Source organism: Diabrotica virgifera, chromosome 6 (genome assembly GCF_917563875.1).
Source record: "Diabrotica virgifera virgifera chromosome 6, PGI_DIABVI_V3a".
Taxonomy (NCBI): Eukaryota; Metazoa; Arthropoda; class Insecta; order Coleoptera; family Chrysomelidae; genus Diabrotica; species Diabrotica virgifera.
In genome coordinates this window covers 160,620,423-160,639,474 of record NC_065448.1, presented here as the reverse complement: position 1 = coordinate 160,639,474, position 19,052 = coordinate 160,620,423, and the positions used below count along the sequence as shown (strand labels likewise).

The following is a 19,052-nucleotide window of genomic DNA, read 5'->3' as shown; positions in this document are numbered from 1 at the left end:
CCATTCATTTTATAAAGATTATGCATAGGACCTTTTTTATTTCAAATTTAATTTAGAACAATTTTGTATAGAGGGTTGTTCATGCTAAACCGCATAGTTTTAGAAATATTGGCGAAAAACTTAAAAAACTACTAATTTACCGATTTCTCCCCCCTCTCCCCCCCAAACCCGACGTTCAAAATGGTGTGACTTTTTTCTGGACATTGTGTGGACCATATAGAACAATTTTGTGTTGAAGGATAACTTTCACTTTGGATGTCTGGGTTATGCCATCTTTTGGATCAACTATACTATACTAATTATAAATTATTAATTAATTTTTATAAACTAAAATTTAATTGAAATTTGTTTTCTGTGTGTGTTTCTTGTATTGCGACCAGATCAATACGCCAGTCAATGGGAGCAAGAATAGGATATTACCTCCGAATTCTATCCCACTGCATGGATTTTAATAAAATTTTGGGAATAGCCTCTACTTATCTTCTAATTCAAAGTCCAGCCTATGCCGATGTGCGCTTTTATCTTGGGGGGTGGTTCTCACCCCTTCTCGGGGGTGAAAACTTTTTCGGTTAAACTAACCACGGAAGTGGCAATAGAACCTAGTTCTAAGCAAAAAACTGTTCTTTTTTTTAAACTTAATACTTTTTCAGTTATTCGTGGTTGAAAAATAGCCATTTTCATTAAAAATGGCACCTTTTCGGACGGTTCTTTACGAATACCTTAAAAACTATGCATCTCACTAAAAAGACTCTACAGGTATATAAAATTTTTATAGCTTATAAAAAAACAAAGAGATTCTTTGCTTCATAAATCTTCTAGTTATAATACAAGCAGGGATATGGTAGGTGAGTTGTTTTTTTGGTGCATGCTCAAATCGGTGTATTCAACTTGAAATAACAGAGAATCGGTTGATTTTAGAGGTATAATGCTACCAATACCTTTTGTAGTGCTTGAAAATTCCTTTAAAATGAACAACACTAAAAGTCAATTACATTAAAAATAAGCGAGATATGCAGCAAAAAAATTTATGACTAATGTATTTCAAGAAAACATGAGAAGTATATTTTTTAAGCCCTCATCCACCAGAATTTAAATGCATTGTTTTCCTTCTACTATACCTTTTCTTAAAGTGATATTTCTATGTCTAAAAAGTTGGAAGGGTTTAAAATGAATGGTTTTAGAAAAAAATAAGATCAAATTATAGAGCGCATTTTTAAATTTTCTTAAAAATCTTCTTTTTCTCCCTGTAACTTAAAAACAGTAACAGATAGAGTAATGAAAAATAAAAACTTTTTATGTAAAGAAACCCTACAATTTTGTTTGGTATCTTTTTTCGTACCTCTTAGCATTTTCGAGTTACATGGAGAAAATAAGGTTTTTAAGAAAATTTAAAAATGCGCTTAATAATTTGATCTTATTTTTTCAAAAACCATTCATTTTAAACTTGTCCAACTTTTTGAACATATAAATAACACTCTAATAAAAAGTATTGTAGAAGGAAAACGATGTATTTAAATTCTGAAGGATGAGGGGTTAAAAATATTCTTCCCATTTTTTCTTAAAATACATTAGTCATCAATATTTTGCAGCATATCTCGCTTAGGTTGAATGTAATCGACATTTAACATTTCTCATTTTAAAGGCCTTTTCAAGCACTCTAAAATGTATTGGTAGCATTATACACCTAAAATAGACCATTTCTCTGTTATTTCAAGTTGAATACACCGATTTGAGCATGCACCAAAAAAACAAACTCTTCTCACCTACCATATCTCTTGTTGTATTATAACTAGAAGATTTGTGAAAGAACAAGTCTCTTTGTTTTTTTATAAGCTACAAAAACGTTTTATATAGTTTTTTCGTTAGATACGTAGTTTTTAAGGTATTCGCAAAAAATCGTCCCAAAAGGTGTCATTTTTCAATGAAAATTGCAAATATTCAGCCACGAATAACTCAAAAAGTATTAAGTTTTCAAAAAAAAAATTATAGATCAGTTTTTGCTTAGAATTAGGTTCTCTAGCCACATTCGTGGTTATTTTAACCAAAAAATTTTCCACCCCCGAGAAGGGGTGGGAACCACCCCCAAGATAAAAGCGCACATCAACATGGGGTAGACTTTGTTTCCTGATATATTCCCTACTTACTCTGAAAATATCAAATAAATCAATGTAGTAGGATGGAATTCGGAGCCAAATATCCTCATTGACTGCCCTACAACTTCGTTATCCTTTAAGAGGAAACAGTAGCTATCAACAGGTAGCGAAAACGCGTTCCAAGATTGTGGCTGTAATTTTGAATATTTTTTCGAAATATTTGGCACACGTATTCGTAATATAATAAAGAATGGCGGTACAGAGCCCAATTTGAAAAATATATGAATATGTGGAAATTACTCTGTAATTAAATACAATATTAAAAAAACGAGCCTGTACCGCCATTAAGAAGAACAAAAAAATACACTTTCTTCAAATAAACTTTTTTATCCGATGCCTAGATTTTGTCATTTTGGAACTACTAAAATTTTTTTATTTTATTAGTAGTTCCAAAATGACACAAAATCTAGGCATCGGATAAAAAAGTTTATTTGAAGAAAGTGTATTTTTTTGTTCCTTTTAATGGCGGTACAGGCTCGTTTTTTTAATATTGTATTTAATTACAGAGTAATTTCCACATATTAATATATTTTTCAAATTGGACTCTGTACCGCCATTCTTTATTATATTACGAATACGTGTGCCAAATATCTCGAAAAAATATTCAAAATTACAGCCGCAATCTTGGAACGCGTTTTGGCTACCTGTTGATCGCTACTGTATCACCTTAATAATCTGAATTTGACATTTTGCTCTACTTATACCTTCTATTATTTAATTGGCAAACTCTTGCATTGGGTCCAATTTCTTTTGTAATTTGTTAATTATATCGCTAATAAAAAAATAAAATATTTACTACTAAAAAAGTGGAATATTTTAAGATATATATTATTATGTCGGTTTCATAGCGTTCTACGCCTTTCCGTTCTTAATCGCCACTCCTTTCTGTGGAAATCTTCCTCTCTTAGATTTCTTTCAGATATCGCCTTGAAGATGCCTATTATCCATGTAGTTGCTGGTCTTCCTCGTTTTCGTTTTTCTGTGGTGGTCCATTTTAACACTTTTTTGGGGATTCTCCTTTCCTCCATTCGTCTTACTTGTCCGTACCATACTAGCTGTTGTCTTTCGATATCATCTATGATTGTTCTTTCTATTTTCATTTGTTGTCTAATATCGTCGTTTCTTATGTGTTCTAGTCTAGATCTTCTTGCTGACCTTCTTGAAAATCCATCTCAGTGGCTAGTAATTTATCTTTGTACTTGTTGGTTAATTCCCAGACTTCAGCTCCAAATGTTAACATTAGTTCTAATATTGTGTTGTAAATTCGTTTTTTATTTCCTATTCTTATATTATTTTTGCAACAGAACCGAATTCAGGGCTCATATCACCTGTTTTCCCTTTACTATCCTTTCTTTAATATCCTGTTTCTTTCGTCCTGTACTAGTTAGTTTTATTCCTAAATATTTGTATTCATTGCAGCTTGTAATTGTCTCCTGTTCCAGGTTTAGATTCCCCGTTTCTTCCCTCCCTACGCATATATTAATATGTTTTTTTCGTATGCACCTGCAGACCTCATTTTCTATATTCCTCTGTTAGTTTCATACCTATAACGAATTAGGAGGATGCGTCTCTTTGTAAAGACAACGAAGTCGATTTTACTAAGTAATAAGGCATTTATTTAACACACTCTAAACCAGTCATGTCAAAGATACGGCCCGCGGGCCGCATCCGGCCCCCGGGCCATACCAATACGGCCCGCGATCGCAATGTGTCACAGAAAGAAGAATCATGTTTTTTAGAGCTTTTAGACTTCACTCGATTGCTCTACGGAAGTTTTAAAATGCGTACACTACACTACATTTATAAGTCATTTCAAAGGCAGCGCGTGCCTAGACAAGCGAGAGAGATAGACAGTAACACCATCTCTTAGCGGAAACACCCTATTATTTTTGTTGAGAACAATAGAATCTTCCATGCGCTTCGAGTCTAGACTAGAACCTTCCTTATCGATATAAAAGAAGTGCGTCGACGTGTCACGTGAGTCAGTTGCGAAGTAGTGGTTGAGAAGGTATTGTACATTTGTTTGTGTCGTGCGTGTGCGATATCCATAATTGTGTCGAGTTCCATATTTGTTACGATTTCGGCATAATGTCACAAAAACGTAAAGTTGATAGTGAACGTAGAGTTTTTCAGTCTAAATGGGAAAATGCATATTTTTTCATAGAATGGAAAGGTAAACCACTGTGTTTGATTTGCAATCAAACAGTTGCTGTTTGTAAGGAGTTTAACTTGAAGAGACACTATGATACGAATCATAAATCAAAATTCGATTGTTACACTGAAAAAATAAGAATGGACAGATTGCCATCTTTAAAATCTAAACTTCAAGGTCAACAATCGATGTTTACTAAAGCTAATACTGAGAGCGAAGATGCCCTGAAATCAAGTTTTATTATTGCATTAGAAATCGCGAAGAGATCAAAACCTTTCACTGATGGTGATTTTATTAAAGACTGTATGTTGAAAGTTGCCGCTGTTTCATTTCCATTTCAAAAGTCAATAATTCAAAATATTTCGCTGTCAAGAAACACTGTTGCTTCAAGAATAAATGATTTATCTCAAAATTTGGTTCTTCAACTGAAGGAGAAAATTAAGGAATTTACAAACTTTTCACTGGCTGTTGATGAGAGCACTGATACTGTTGATACAGCTCAACTTGCTGTTTTTATACGAGGTATTAACAGTAACTTTGAAATAACTGAAGAACTATTAAAGTGCGTTCCATTGACAGGTACTACAACAGCAAATGATATTTATTCTGCATTGGAGCATTTGATGGCAGAATATGGACTCGATTGGAATATACTTAGCAGCACAACTACGGATGGCGCTCCTGCCATGGTTGGCCAACATTCGGGCGTTGTAACTAAATTAAAACAGAAAACATCAGGAAATTTTGTGGTATTTCACTGTATAATTCACCAGGAATCATTGGCATCCAAACATTTAAAAATGGACCATGTCATGCAACCTATAATTAAAATAGTAAATTTTATAAGGAGCAGAGGAATAAATCACCGACAGTTCAGGCAGTTTTTACAAGATTTGGACGAAAAGTTTTCTGATGTCCCTTATTTCACCGAAGTTCGTTGGCTCAGTCGAGGAGTAGTTTTAGAAAGATTTTTTGCATTACGTGACCCTATTCAAGCTTTCATGTTAGAAAAAGGCAACCCAATTGATTATGACAATGACTGGTGGGTTGATTGTGCCTTTTTGGTAGATATGAATAAACACTTGACTGATCTGAATGTAAAGTTACAGGGTAAAAATCTGATTGTCACTCAAATGTACTCATGTATTCAAGCCTTTGAAACAAAGTTGAGGCTGTGGGAAAATCAGGTAAAAAATCAAACTTTGGATCATTTCCCTCATTTAAAAGCATTTGGCACAGTGGATCAAAAAAAATTGGATCAATATTCTCAACTTCTGCAAAATCTTATCACGGAATTCAACAATCGTTTTGAAGACTTCCACAAAATGAATGAAATGGAATTCCCAATTTTCAACAATCCATTCAATTTTGAAGCTTCACAGGCACCAGTTCATTTGCAAATGGAGTTGATAGATCTTCAATCGGACAGTATTTTGAAAGAAAAATTTAAAGAGGTTAACGCACTTACATTTTATACACAATATTTCAAGAGTTTGGATAACTACCCGGAATTAAAAAAGCATGCAGCACGCATTCTGTGCATGTTTGGTAGCACCTATTTATGTGAGCAGATGTTTTCCGTCATGAAAATAAATAAGAACAAACATCGCACAAGACTTACAAATGAACATCTCCAATCAATTCTTAAAATAAATACAACGAATATGATACCTGACATCAATGAGCTTGTCAAAAACAAGAGAAGTCAGGTATCTGGATCCTCGAGCTCAAAATAATTACCCTCTTTTATAACTTTGATATGATTTTTAACAACCGTATATTATAAGTATACTATTAAATAAAATGTTATAATAATTCAGTACATTTTTTTTTATTTGAATCTGGCCCGCCGACACATTCTGAATTTAATATATGGCCCTCTGCAAAATTGAGTTTGACACCCCTGCTCTAAACATTACAATATAATCTGATAGCGAAATTAACTTTATCATGCCAATGACCTTAGTTGTCGAGGAATTTAAGCTAAATAATAATAAAAAATATATTTCTTTAGATATCTATTCAAATTATTTATTCTAAAAATATATACGTTTTTTAAAATTTTTAGAACAGCAAATGGAAATATTCGTATCCGTTTGGGAGAATGGGACGTACGGGACCAGGAAGAAAAACTTCCGTATGAGGAATATTCAGTAGAAAGGAAAGAGGTCCATCCATCGTATTCACCTTCAGATTTCAAAAATGATTTAGCTCTAGTAAAATTAGACAGGAACGTCCGTTTTAAGCAGCACATATTGCCAGTTTGTCTTCCTTCGCCTACCGTAAGTATTTTTATTGCTATAAAAATATGAAAAAAATATTTTTAAGAAACGCTTTTCTTTAGCTACGAGTGACTAAAATGAAACATATTATAAAAAAATCAACCAAAAAGCAAAAAATAAAAAAAAATAAAAAAATCTAACATATTCGTCAACGAAAAGCGTGGCGCGTCTTCGTCGAATAAACGGTTTTTGCACCACGTTTTTCTTTCACGAATGTGTTAGATTTTTAATTTTTTTTATTTTTTGCTTTTTAGTTGATTTTTTTATAATATGTTTAATTTTGAAAAGCGTTTCTTAAAAATATTTTATTCATATTTTTTTTATTTTTTATTTTTAGTCTTACACTTTTCAAACAATAAAATATATCGTCATGTTTCTTAAAATATGTATAAAACATATGATGTACTAACATGAAAAGTAGTCGGAATCGGCAAAAAGTTTAAAACTTTATTGTTTATTTATGAAGCATAATTAAAAATAATAATTTCGACTGAGAAATAGCTGTGGTACATTTTTGGCGGCCAACTTAAGGGGCTTTTCAACCACCCGAGATTTTTATTTTTGTTTAGATAGTTCAAGTAAGACATAGGTTACGTAGAGTTACAGGAGTTTAAAATTAATAATCAAAAGTTAAATGTACTTTTATTTAAAGTGAGGTAGAGGTTGAAAATCGAAGACTTCAACCTCTCACGGAAAAAATCATCGGGGAATATCAAGTAGGGTTTAGGCAAAATAGATCTACCATTGACCAACTATTTACAGTTAAACAAATACTAGCCAAAGCATGGGAATATGACATGGACGTTTACAATCTCTTTGTAGATTTTAAACAAGCCTATGATTCAATAGATAGAACAATTCTACCTAATATATTGGAAGAATTTGGCATACCATCAAAATTAATACGACTAGTGCAAATGACAATGACAGAAACAGAAGCACAAGTATGTATTCAAGGACAGATCACTGATGCGTTTACGATAACGCAAGGACTGAAACAAGGCGACGGACTGGCTCCGACGCTTTTTACTCTTGTTCTTGAATATGTAATTAGACGGTTGACGGTGAGTGGAAATGACATACTTACAAACAAATCTACCCAATTAGCAGCATACGCGGATGATATAAACATAATGAGCAGAACAATGAATGCAGCGGAAGAAACCTACGTTGAGTTGAAACAGAGTGCAGAAGCAGTAGGGCTAGCAATAAACACAAATAAAACCAAACTACTCATACAAACCAGATCAAATAGACCGGCGCAACAACACTGTATTGACGATATAGAACATGTGAATAGATTCACGTACCTAGGAATGGATCTGGTTGCAAGCAATGAAGAAGAACCGGAAATAAATAGAAGGCTTGTGCTGGCAAATAAAGCCTATTTCGCGATGGGCCACATATTCAAATCGCGAGACGTACACCGGAAAACAAAACTCCGGGTATATAAAACAATAATCAGGCCCATAGTAAGTTATGGCTGCGAAACATGGGTGGTGACAAAGAAATCTGCCAATGCATTAGATGTGTTTGAAAGAAAAGTATTACGTAGGATACTGGGCCCAATAAGTGAAAATAACAACTGGCGAATTAGGTATAATAGAGAAATATACGAGCAATATAGCGAACCAACTCTAGCACAACACACTAAACTGCAGAGATTACGGTGGGCAGGGCACGTGGTCCGCATGCATGAGAATAGAATCCCCAGAAAATTGCTGAATGCAAGAATGCAGGGAAGAAGACCTGTTGGAAGACCTAAAAAGAGATGGGAAGACGAAGTCGATGAGGGATGCCAGGAACTTCCTGGGAACGCGTTCATGGAAAAGAACAGCGGTAAGTCGAAATGATTGAAGAAGCTTATTGAAGGAGGCCAAGGCTCGATTTGGGCTGTAGTGCCATTGGATGGATGGAGAGGTTTTCTTGTCTTATTTTTTTGTGTATTTTAATTTCTCTAAAAAAAATGTCGTTTAAACTTGATATTGACCGTTTGGTCAAAGACGAACTTGAAGTTGAGTTGCAAATGAGAGGTATTGTTTTGACTAATTGTAAGGTAGAAGAGTTAAAGAGTACTAGGTGTAGATTTCTGGGTGCGAATGGGTATTGTACCAGATTTACGGAAAAGAGAGTGGTTTTTCTCTTCGGAAGTTATGAGTGTTCCAGTGGTTAATTCGATACAATCGGAATCTGAACCTCTACCAGAGCAACGCAAACAGCTTAACGAACTCGTTGATTCTTATTTTTCTAGTATCGATCCAGACAAATTAACTTGTACTAATGTAGTTCAACACAAAATTGTAGTTAGTCAACAAGAACCAATCAAGCAGAGGTTTTATCCGGTATCACCAATTAAGCAGGATATGATAAACAAGGAGCTGGACAAAATGCTGAAGCTTGGTGTTGTCGAACAGTCACACAGCGGATATTCTTCACCAGTGTTGTTGGTACCTAAAAAGAATGGAGAATGGCGTTTTTGCGTTGATTTTAGGAAAGTAAATCGTGTTATTGAGCGTCATGCTTATCCTTTACCCTATATAAATAGCATTTTAAGTAAGTTAGGTGGAGTTAGATATTTGTCAACAATGGACATTAAGAGTGCCTATTGGCAGGTGGGTCTTACTGAAGAGAGCAAGCAGTAGGTACACGGCGTTTACTGTGCCAGGGCGTGGACTTTTCCAGTATTGTCGTATGCCTTTCGGAATGCACAACGCTCCAGCTACGTTTCAAAGGTTAGTAGATAATCTATTAGGTCCTGAACTCTCTGAGTATGTTTTTGTGTACTTAGATGATATATGTCTTGCTACGTCAACTTACGATAAACATGTCGAAGTTTTGACAGAAATCTTTGCCAGATTGAAAAAAGCCAATTTGACCCTTAATAAAGAAAAATGTTCTTTTTGTGTGTCAGAACTTAAATACTTGGGTTATGTTGTTAACTCTAATGGTCTGTCTGTAGATCCGGCAAAAGTAGAGGCCATTGTGAATCTTCCACGACCTACCAATGTCACTGAAGTCAGAAGAGTCCTTGGAGTTATAGGATGGTATCGTAAGTTTGTAAATAGTTATTCAGATCTTATTTCACCTTTGTGTAGATTGTTACAAAAGAATAAAAAGTTCGTTTGGGACAAAGCTTGCGAGGAAGCTTTTCAAAGTATTAAAGATGCTCTTGTCTCAGCACCTATTTTGTCTAGTCCTAATTTTGACAAACCTTTCTACGTACAAACTGATGCGTCAGCGTATGGTCTTGGAGCTGTCCTTACTCAAAAGTATGATGAAACTGAACATGTAATTTGTTATTTGTCTAGAACTCTAAATAGAGCTGAGAGGAACTATAGCAGTGTTGAGCGTGAATGCCTCTGTGTTTTGTGGGCGTGTGAAACTTTACGAGCTTATCTAGATGGCTATAAGTTCTATGTAATCACTGATTGCTACTCGTTGTTATGGTTGGACAATTTGAAGGATCCTCAAGGACGACTTGGTAGATGGGCCTTACGTCTACAACAGTTTGACTATGAAGTACTGCATCGCGAAGGTAAGGATCACATCGTTCCTGACACCCTTTCGCGAGCATTAGAACTACCTGTTGATAGTGTACATATGATAAATTCTGTAGAAATAAGTAATGTTGAAGTAATAAACCCCGGACGTGACGAATATGATTTTTCTTCTACCAGTGATAAATGGTATAAGAAAATGTGTAATAATGTAAATAAAAAAAACCTTTAAAATTTGTCAGATGGAGACTTGCAAATAATAAGTTGTATAAATATATTGATCAAGATTTTCCGAGTTTAAGAGATGATTGTGAATATTGGAAACTTGTAGTTCCAAAAGATTTTCGGGATAAGATACTTCAGAGGTGTCACGATTCTTGTGTTTCAGGTCATTTAGGCATTTACAAAACGTTTCATCGTGTATCTCGCCTTTTCTATTGGCCTTTTATGAAAATGGACATTACCAAATATATAAGGAAATGTGAGGTTTGTTTAAGGACAAAGCCTGAACAGAAAAGTCCTGCAGGACATATGGGACAGGCTGTCGAACCCACAAAGCCTTGGGAGATCATCAGTATGGACTTATTTGGACCATTGCCCATAAATTCAGCTGGTAATACTTGGATTTTGGTAGTTACTGATAAGTTCAGTAAATTTCCTCTTTTATTCCCTCTGAGAAAGGCAACTGCCACTTCTATAAGTAAAATTTTAAAAGAAAATGTATTTCTTTTGTTTGGTGTTCCCAGAGTCTTAAAATGTGATAATGAAAGTTAGTTCAAAGGTAATATTCTAAGATCTTTTTGTCAAGAGTTTGGAATCAGATTTCTTTTTACTCCAAATTTTACCCCTCATCCAAACCCTACTGAACGAATTAATCGTATCATGAAAACCATGTTGATGGCTTATGTTAAAGATAATCATAGGTTGTGGGATGTCAATTTACCTGAACTAGGTTGTGCTATTAGAACTACCAAACATGAGGTGGCAGGTCAAACACCATATTTCATTAATTTTGGTTGTGAGATGATGGAAGTGAATATCATCTAAAAATAGGGAATGAAGAAAATAAACAACCTGTTTATGATCGTTCTAAAAATATGAATAAGTTGAGAGACTGGGTTAAGAAGCGGATTGATAAAGCTTCAGATAACACCAGAGAGATATATAATTTAAGAAGAAGAGATTTTCATTTTGAGGAAAATGATTTAGTTTGGAAAAAGAACTATGTTCTTTCTGATAAAGCTAATTATTTTACATCTAAGTTTGCTGATAGATTTGTTGAACCTTTTAGAGTAAAGCGTAAGGTTGGTTATTGTACATATGAATTAGTAAATGATATTGGTAAGTCTATTGGTCACTGGCATGTGAAAGACTTGAAACCTCATCCACAGAACTCTGATAGCCACGTTGAATCGGATTCTGATGTAGATAGTGTAACATAGTGTGTATTTGTAACAAGTTTCTTTGGGATTCAATTCAAAGAAACTTAATTTTCTTTCCGGAAGGAAAGGTGGAGTTATTACGGTTGAAAATTTAGTAGTAACGTTTGTTGAGTTCTGGTTATTTATAACCGATTATTTTGTCCTTGTAGGATGTACAATTTGTATGTTTGGATGTATATGCTTTTTGTGTGAGTCAGTGAGAGAAGATTTTTGTTGTAGAGTTTTTTGTTTTTGAACGCCTTGTTAGCAAATCAACAACGTTCATTCTTTTTCAATAGACAAATTTTGAGAAAGCCCTTGAAGCCTGGTCGGCAATTTGAATTCTCAGTTTTTAATTGAAAATGGTAGTTTTTCGATTCTTTGAGGGGATATACTGAGAATTCTTTTATTGAGGTTACCGTTGGTGTGCTGGATATTTGGGGCACGATAAGAATTTTTGGGAAAACCCTCAAATATTACTTTAATATATAAATGGCCAGGCTGAGAGTTGTTTAATGGACCCTTTTGCATGTTAAAGGGTGTTCTGGTAGTACAGTAAATGTATGTGTTTTTCGATCCTGGGGCTTTGAAGAAGTGGCAATAGAAGTACATATTTATTTAGTAGATTAGAAATAATACATTTGGCAGATTTATTTAGAAGTTCTATATTTGACGTTTAACCATTTGACATTGTGACAAAATTTAAGGAAGATTGCAGTGTGTTTATCCAGGCAAGTTCTCTGTTCCAGTTCTCTGTTATCGAAGAAAAAAACGGTAACAGATTTTATTTTATTTTATGGGAGAAGACAAGAATAAACAAGGGACAATTTAGGTTGGATTAAATAGGTTTAAAAAGGGGACTAAAATAAAAAGATTTTATATTTATGTGAAAAACAGCTGGTTCTGGTTTATTTTGTTTTGTTAAATTAATTACCTAATTTTGTTCTTATAAACTGTTGAAATCAAAATTAATATTTGTATGTAAAAAAGGGATTTAAATTTATGTTGACATTACATTCTCTATAGTTATCTAGTGTTTTATTTGAACTGTCATGTCTCATGCTCACTCTAAATCTAACCAACTAATTAAAAATAATAGTTCCGACTGAGAAATAGCTGTGGTACGTTCAAAAGTTATCATGCTATTAGTCACATATGTATAGTCGCCATTTTGAATGACCGCCATTTTTGTAAAAGGAACAAAAACTGAGATGGCCTCGTATCTACATTTGAACCTTTTTATGTGTAGAATATATGGTCCAAATTATATGCTTCTACCATTAAATGCACAATAATTCTTTGAATATTTGCACGAATCTGCCGCATATAGGTACATGTGGAGATACGTTTTGCATTTATTAAATGGCAATTAACATAACTAAAAAGTAAAAATTATTTCCTAAAAAATATTTTTACGCTCTTTTCAATAGTGGTATCACCTTTTTAAAAAATTAATACATACAGGGTGAAAGAATTGAAAAAAAGCAGCATATTTTTACATAAAAACTAGGAAAACACAACTTCTGGTAAACCGATTCTTCCGGTTCAAGACCTCGATCTTATACATCAAAAAAAGAACCTATGTACCAAATTTGGTTGAAATCTGAAGTCTCGTTCAAAAGTTATCGTGCTATTAGTCACAATGTATAGTCGCAATTTTGAATCCCCGCCATTTTTGTAAAAGGCAAAATCTGAGATGGCCTGATACCTAAATTTGAACCTTTATATGTGCAGTATATGTGGTATCGGCTGTACTTTAGGGGGGGCTTTAAACTTTGATTTAGTCATCCACAAGGAAGAAATTCCTGTAGCTGTCTGTATACCACTAAATTACAAGAAAAATTTAATAAAAAATATTTTGTCCTGGTAAAAGGTATATTAGTTTAAAAAGCCCCTATAGGGCTACAAACATATAAACAAAACGTTTTCGCTCTGCAACAAGAGTATCATCAGTGTTATAAGCACATGGTGAGCCACCCAAAAATACAAAGATTGAAACCTTTTACAAATAGACTAAAAGTCTTATATAAATATAAACATCCTAAAATCCAATGGATGGATAAAATTCCTATGGATGCGGCTTTAGGAAAATATATGACTTGAGCCCTAAAGCCGCATCCATAAGAATTTTATCCATCCTTTGGATTTTAGGATGTTTACATTTATATAAGACTTTGTCTATTTGTAAAAAATTTCAACCTTTGTATTTTTGGGTGGCTTACCATGTGCTTGTACCACTGATGATGCTCTTGTTACAGAGCGAATACGTTTTGTTTATATGTTTGTAGCCCTATAGGGGCTTTTTAAACTATTTACCAGGACAAAATTGTTTATTAAATTTTACTTGTGATTTTGATTTAGTCACTTTCTGACTTTCATAATAATAATTTTTAACCGAGTTATGAAGACTTAAAAATGGCCATTTTTGCGTTTTTCAAATTTTAAATTAATTATAACTCGAAAACCATCAACTTTAGAGAAAAATTGCATGAAGCCTTTTTTGTCCAGAATGGTCTAAAAAAATTGTTAAAAATAATTTGGAACATTTTTCTCGTGGGTGACTTCTTGAACCGTATTCTGGGCTGTATTACAAATTGATTATGCAAAAAAATTTCATGGGAATATTTTTTCCAACGAACCCGCCGTTTTCGCCTTGTCTATTTACGGCCAAAGGTGCCTAAGCGCAACCTTTACTGTTAATTTTTTTCGCTCGAGGATAATTTTTTTAATGTTTTCTTTTTGTTGAAATAGTATCTCAATATATTGAGGTATATAGTATTATTTATCTTTTAGCAAAATATTATTTTTAAATATTTTAAGATTATTATTTACATAAATTTTTCCGAAACTATTTACATATAAACATAATTCATGTTAAAATTTTTATTATTCTAAAACTAATTCATTAATACTTTAAAAATAAGGCCTATAGTTGCATGTTTGTTCGATGGGTGCTTATACGCACCTTTGGTCGAAACCATACTAAATTTTATTCGTTACACGTCATTACACTTCATTCACTGTTTATAGAATTTCTATGTAGTGTAAACGTTATATTTATTTTGTTTTTAACGTGAATTAGTTTGACAGTTTCCTTGTGTTTACTTATTTGTTTTACATTCCATATAAATTAAAATGAGGTAAGCTAAATTATTATCATGTGAATTCGTGTATATAGTAGGGCATTTTTTTTTCTTTTGGTAAAATCTCGAAATATGAAATTAAGATGGCACTAACTACTAGAGTTAACGGCTTTGTTAGAAGACCTGTTAGTTGAAAATGCTGACGCACTTGATGTGGTATATCTGCCGCCAGAAACAGATGAAGTTTCCGATGTAGAAAATATTGCTGATAATATTATTTGTAAAGAAAGAAGAAAAACGGATATTGCAGGTACATATGTATGAAATAGGTAAAAGTGAATGGAAATTCTGACGATTCTGATTATGATATTCCTCTGAACCACATATCAAAACGTCCAAAGAAAGAAACAGGCAAAAATAATCAATCCAGATTTGTCCAAAGTTCGGTAACACCAGATACTGCTTCGTACTCAGCAGTAATTCAACATAAGTCTGATCGATATTTAGAAAATATAAACGCCAACCATGGAGGCAAGTCACCTATTGAAGATTTTTTACTCTTTTTTGATAAAGAAGAAATTGAGAGCATTCTATATTTTACAAATATTTAGGTCACGATTTCGTGAATCGTCACGATTTTGAAATGAATGACATAGGTTTAAAAAAATTTATTGGCATATTATAATATGTATATTATCTGGTTATCACACTTTGCCTCATCATTATCCTCCTCCTCCTCCTCCAGCCCTTTTCGTCCACTGCTGGACATAGGCCTCTTCATTTTTGACCATTGTGCTCTATTTTGAGCACTTTGCCTCAGGTTGATATGTAATGGTCAAAGGATGAGGATAAAGAAGTGCATATTATTATAAGAGAAAGCATGAGCTGACATAGATGAAACATTTTTAAAGTTGCGGATGATTCTACAATCTCCAACTCGAGTTTCGTTCGAGATTGGTTCTTAGCCTTCAAAAATATAGTGGACATGGAGAGAATAGTAAAGAAACCGCTACATCAGTGTCAAACTCAAATATCATCAAATCAATATCACTCAAACGCATCTATCTAAATTTGCTCTATCAGATGAAACTAGATTCGACAATATTGACCACAATATAAAAGGAGACAATAATAGCGCAAGAAAAAATGTAGGATGTACAAAAGTAATAGGTACTATTTATTTATGTAAAAAGTCTAGAGTGCATCTACACTCCGAATGTTTCGAAAATTTTCATCTTAAACATTAGTTTCAATTCTATTTAAGATACAATATTATGTTCCTTTATTAAAAATTGTACCTGTATTCGGCCAAAGGTGAGTATACGCACCCATATATTTTTCTTCTCATGAGAAAAATAATTTTTTTGGTTGTAAATTAGTCTTAATTTATGTGTTTTCAATTCAATCTAGTAAATAAATTGTCAAATTCCTCTTTGTTTATTGTCTCAGTCGTTAATGGGGATATAATATTTCCAATGGTTAACAATCGTCACGCATCTTTGAGAAAACAGAATAGAAAAGGTCGTGGTGTGGTAGAATTCGCTGTGTGCAAGTGCTTGGAGGGGATACGAGAAACGACTGTGTGCGAATCGCGGAGAAATCTTGGAACTTTCTTAACATATTTTCTTCTTCTTACTCTTTTTCTTAACATATTTTTAAATAATTCATATTGTCAAATTGACGTATATTTCATACCTACCGTCATTGAAGAAAATGGGATTTCGCAAAAATGCTGTGTTATAAATTGTAAAAAGTATATGTTGCTCCATAATGTTGATATGATATGAACGCAATTATCAAAGTGAACTTAGTTAATTGTGTTTTGCTTGTAGTACTGCATTTTAATAATTAATTTTATTTACTACACCCAATGTTTATCTTTTAATAACATAACCTTAATCTTACTTTTTCTTCTTATTCTTTTTTTGGGCTATGTCCTTGACAATTGCCCAGTAGCCACGATTAATATAATTGGCCAATATAATTAAAAGTGCTAACAATGTTGCTGAGCTATGAAACCAGGCGTCGCTCTTCCGAACTTGCATGGTCCCAATAGAACAGAATTGAAAAAGTAGAACTGTAATATTACTGATGGTATTGAGCTGACCAACTCATATTATACATATGTTTACTATTTATTTAGGTCTTAATTCTATTAGTTTCCATAACTAGTTTCCATTTTCTTTCTTAAATCTTCCAGTGAAGAGTATCTACAAATCCGGTGGCGCCCAAAATTCCGACAGCCAAAATCCCGACGGCCAAAACACCCACACGCTAGAATCCCGACACGCCAGAATCCCGACAGGCCAAAATGCCGACATGCAAGAATCCTCGCATAAGTAAAAATTCCGACCACTACATTTTGAATATATATTGTTTCCTTTTTAAATGCAATACCAAATCATATTATAGAGTATTGAAATTAAAAAATTATTACTCACTAATAAGTACGGGTACTAATTATTACGTATTTTAAAAGAAAAAATTATTTAAACACTTCATTTTATAATATAAAAGCTATATTTACTGAAATGGAAGGTTGTAAGTGACATGATAATATCTATTATATGAAAGTAAACTTGAATTCAGGATTTGATTATACATATATTATTGGACTATACAGGGTGTAACAAAAAGACAGGTCATAAATTAAATCCTATATTCTGGGACCAAAAATAGTTCGATTAAACCTAACTTACCTTAGTACAAATATGCACACAAAAAAAGCTACAGCCCTTTCACTTTACAAAATGAAAATGGATTTTTTCCGATATATCGAAAACTATTAGAGATTTTTTAATGAAAATGAACATGTGGCATTCTTATGGCATGAACATCCTAAAAACAAATTATAATGAAATTTGTGCAGCCAATAAAAATTTTATGGGGGTTTTGTTCCCTTAAACCCCCCAAACTTTTATGTACGTTCCAAACGGTACATCGTGTGTAAACGGTACATCGCAGCGATTTATCGAAATTGGAATTGGATTGGAGTTGGTATCGGATTGCATTAATGTATTGTAACTTTGTATTGTAAACGATCAAATTGTTTCAGTTTATAATCAATCGCGACAATTTATTGCAGCGTCTAAACAGCTTTAAAAGAATCAATAAATCGCAGCAATTTATCGTCACAATAAATTGCTGAGATTTATCGCGGCGTCTAAACGCCATTTAGAACACATCTTTGCATAACAACGCAACGTTTCAGTTTACTCCCCTTTGTAAATCGATGTAAGGTATACTATTCAAATCACTCTATTCTCACGGAGCATTACCTGTATGACATATTTATGTTGGCTCGTCCAAGTAACTCATCCTCCTCAACGATGTAAATTAATTGTTTAGCAAATACATAAACAGAATGATCTGATTGCCGATAAAACACATATCATTTAACATGTAATCAGCGATAGCATGGATCAGAAGCACAGTAAGTTCAGAAGTTGATGCCAACCGGGAGTATAACAATTCTCCGAAGTTCTAGCTCTAAAAGTATAAACATGTCTAATGCCTACAAGAACAACGTCACTACCACCCTAGCATTATTTTTAACACTTAAATACGTAAATGGTTCTGAATTTAAGGGGGCAGGCTCAAAATCTTGGTCCAATGCTTTTTAAATGCATTCGTTTTTTTTCGAATAATGGGAAAACTAATAAGTATTTTTGACAAATTTAAACGCAGAATGAAGGATTACATTATTACCGAGGGCCGAAAGTCCGTGAAAACTTCTATAATGTTTATTTGAATCAGTTACAGGGGTGACAAAAAGGGAAAAAATTGGTGTGATTTTTAATTTCAAATATTTTATTTAAAAGAAACTTTTTGTTTATTCTAAAGGACTTTGGGCCTTGGGTCATAATGTAATCTTTCATTGTCCGTTAAAATTTTTCAAAAATATTTTTTAGTTTTTTCAGGATTCGAAGAAAATTAATGTATAAATAGCATTGGACCAAGATTTTGCGCCTACCCCCTTACGTCAAATCTGATTTATAATACACCCTTATTAATAAAGAAAGAAAAAAATTGGGATCTTTTGTTTCTTGTGTCGAGATAAACGTCCTATTACACTAATGTTAATACAGTAGAAACATAGATTATCGGAAATGCTTGAGGAAAATAAATGTACCAAATACATTGATAAAAATTATAGAAACTTTTTACAAAGAGGAAGCAAGAAGAGTACAAATAAGAGGGGAAAGATCGGAAGAATTTAATTGGAAGAGAGGTATTAAACAAGGAGATAATCTCAGTCAGCCCTTTCCTATTCATAATAATAATGAACGAATAATTGAAAAGAAATACTCAAGTAGGAATCAACCAACAACAGACAATAACAGGATACCATAAAGTACAACAGGTAACAGTACATAGAATCCTTAAGGTATGTGGACGACATAGTATCTACTAATAGCAGAGTCCGAGAATAAATTTCAGGAACTAGTGGATAAAAGGGTAGAA

The 19,052-nt window shown here is 33.3% G+C and overlaps 1 protein-coding gene across 3 annotated transcripts in view; it reads left to right on the top strand.

Annotated features, from left to right (window-relative positions):
- The window catches only part of LOC114335645 (serine proteinase stubble), a 303,061-nt gene that overhangs the window by 261,064 nt on the left and 22,945 nt on the right, over window positions 1-19,052 (top strand). For all 3 annotated transcript variants that reach the window (XM_028285919.2, XM_028285909.2, XM_028285935.2), the window contains one exon: window positions 6,374-6,587. In XM_028285919.2, coding sequence (XP_028141720.1) covers window positions 6,374-6,587 — 214 coding nt within the window. The remainder of the gene's footprint in view (window positions 1-6,373; window positions 6,588-19,052) is intronic.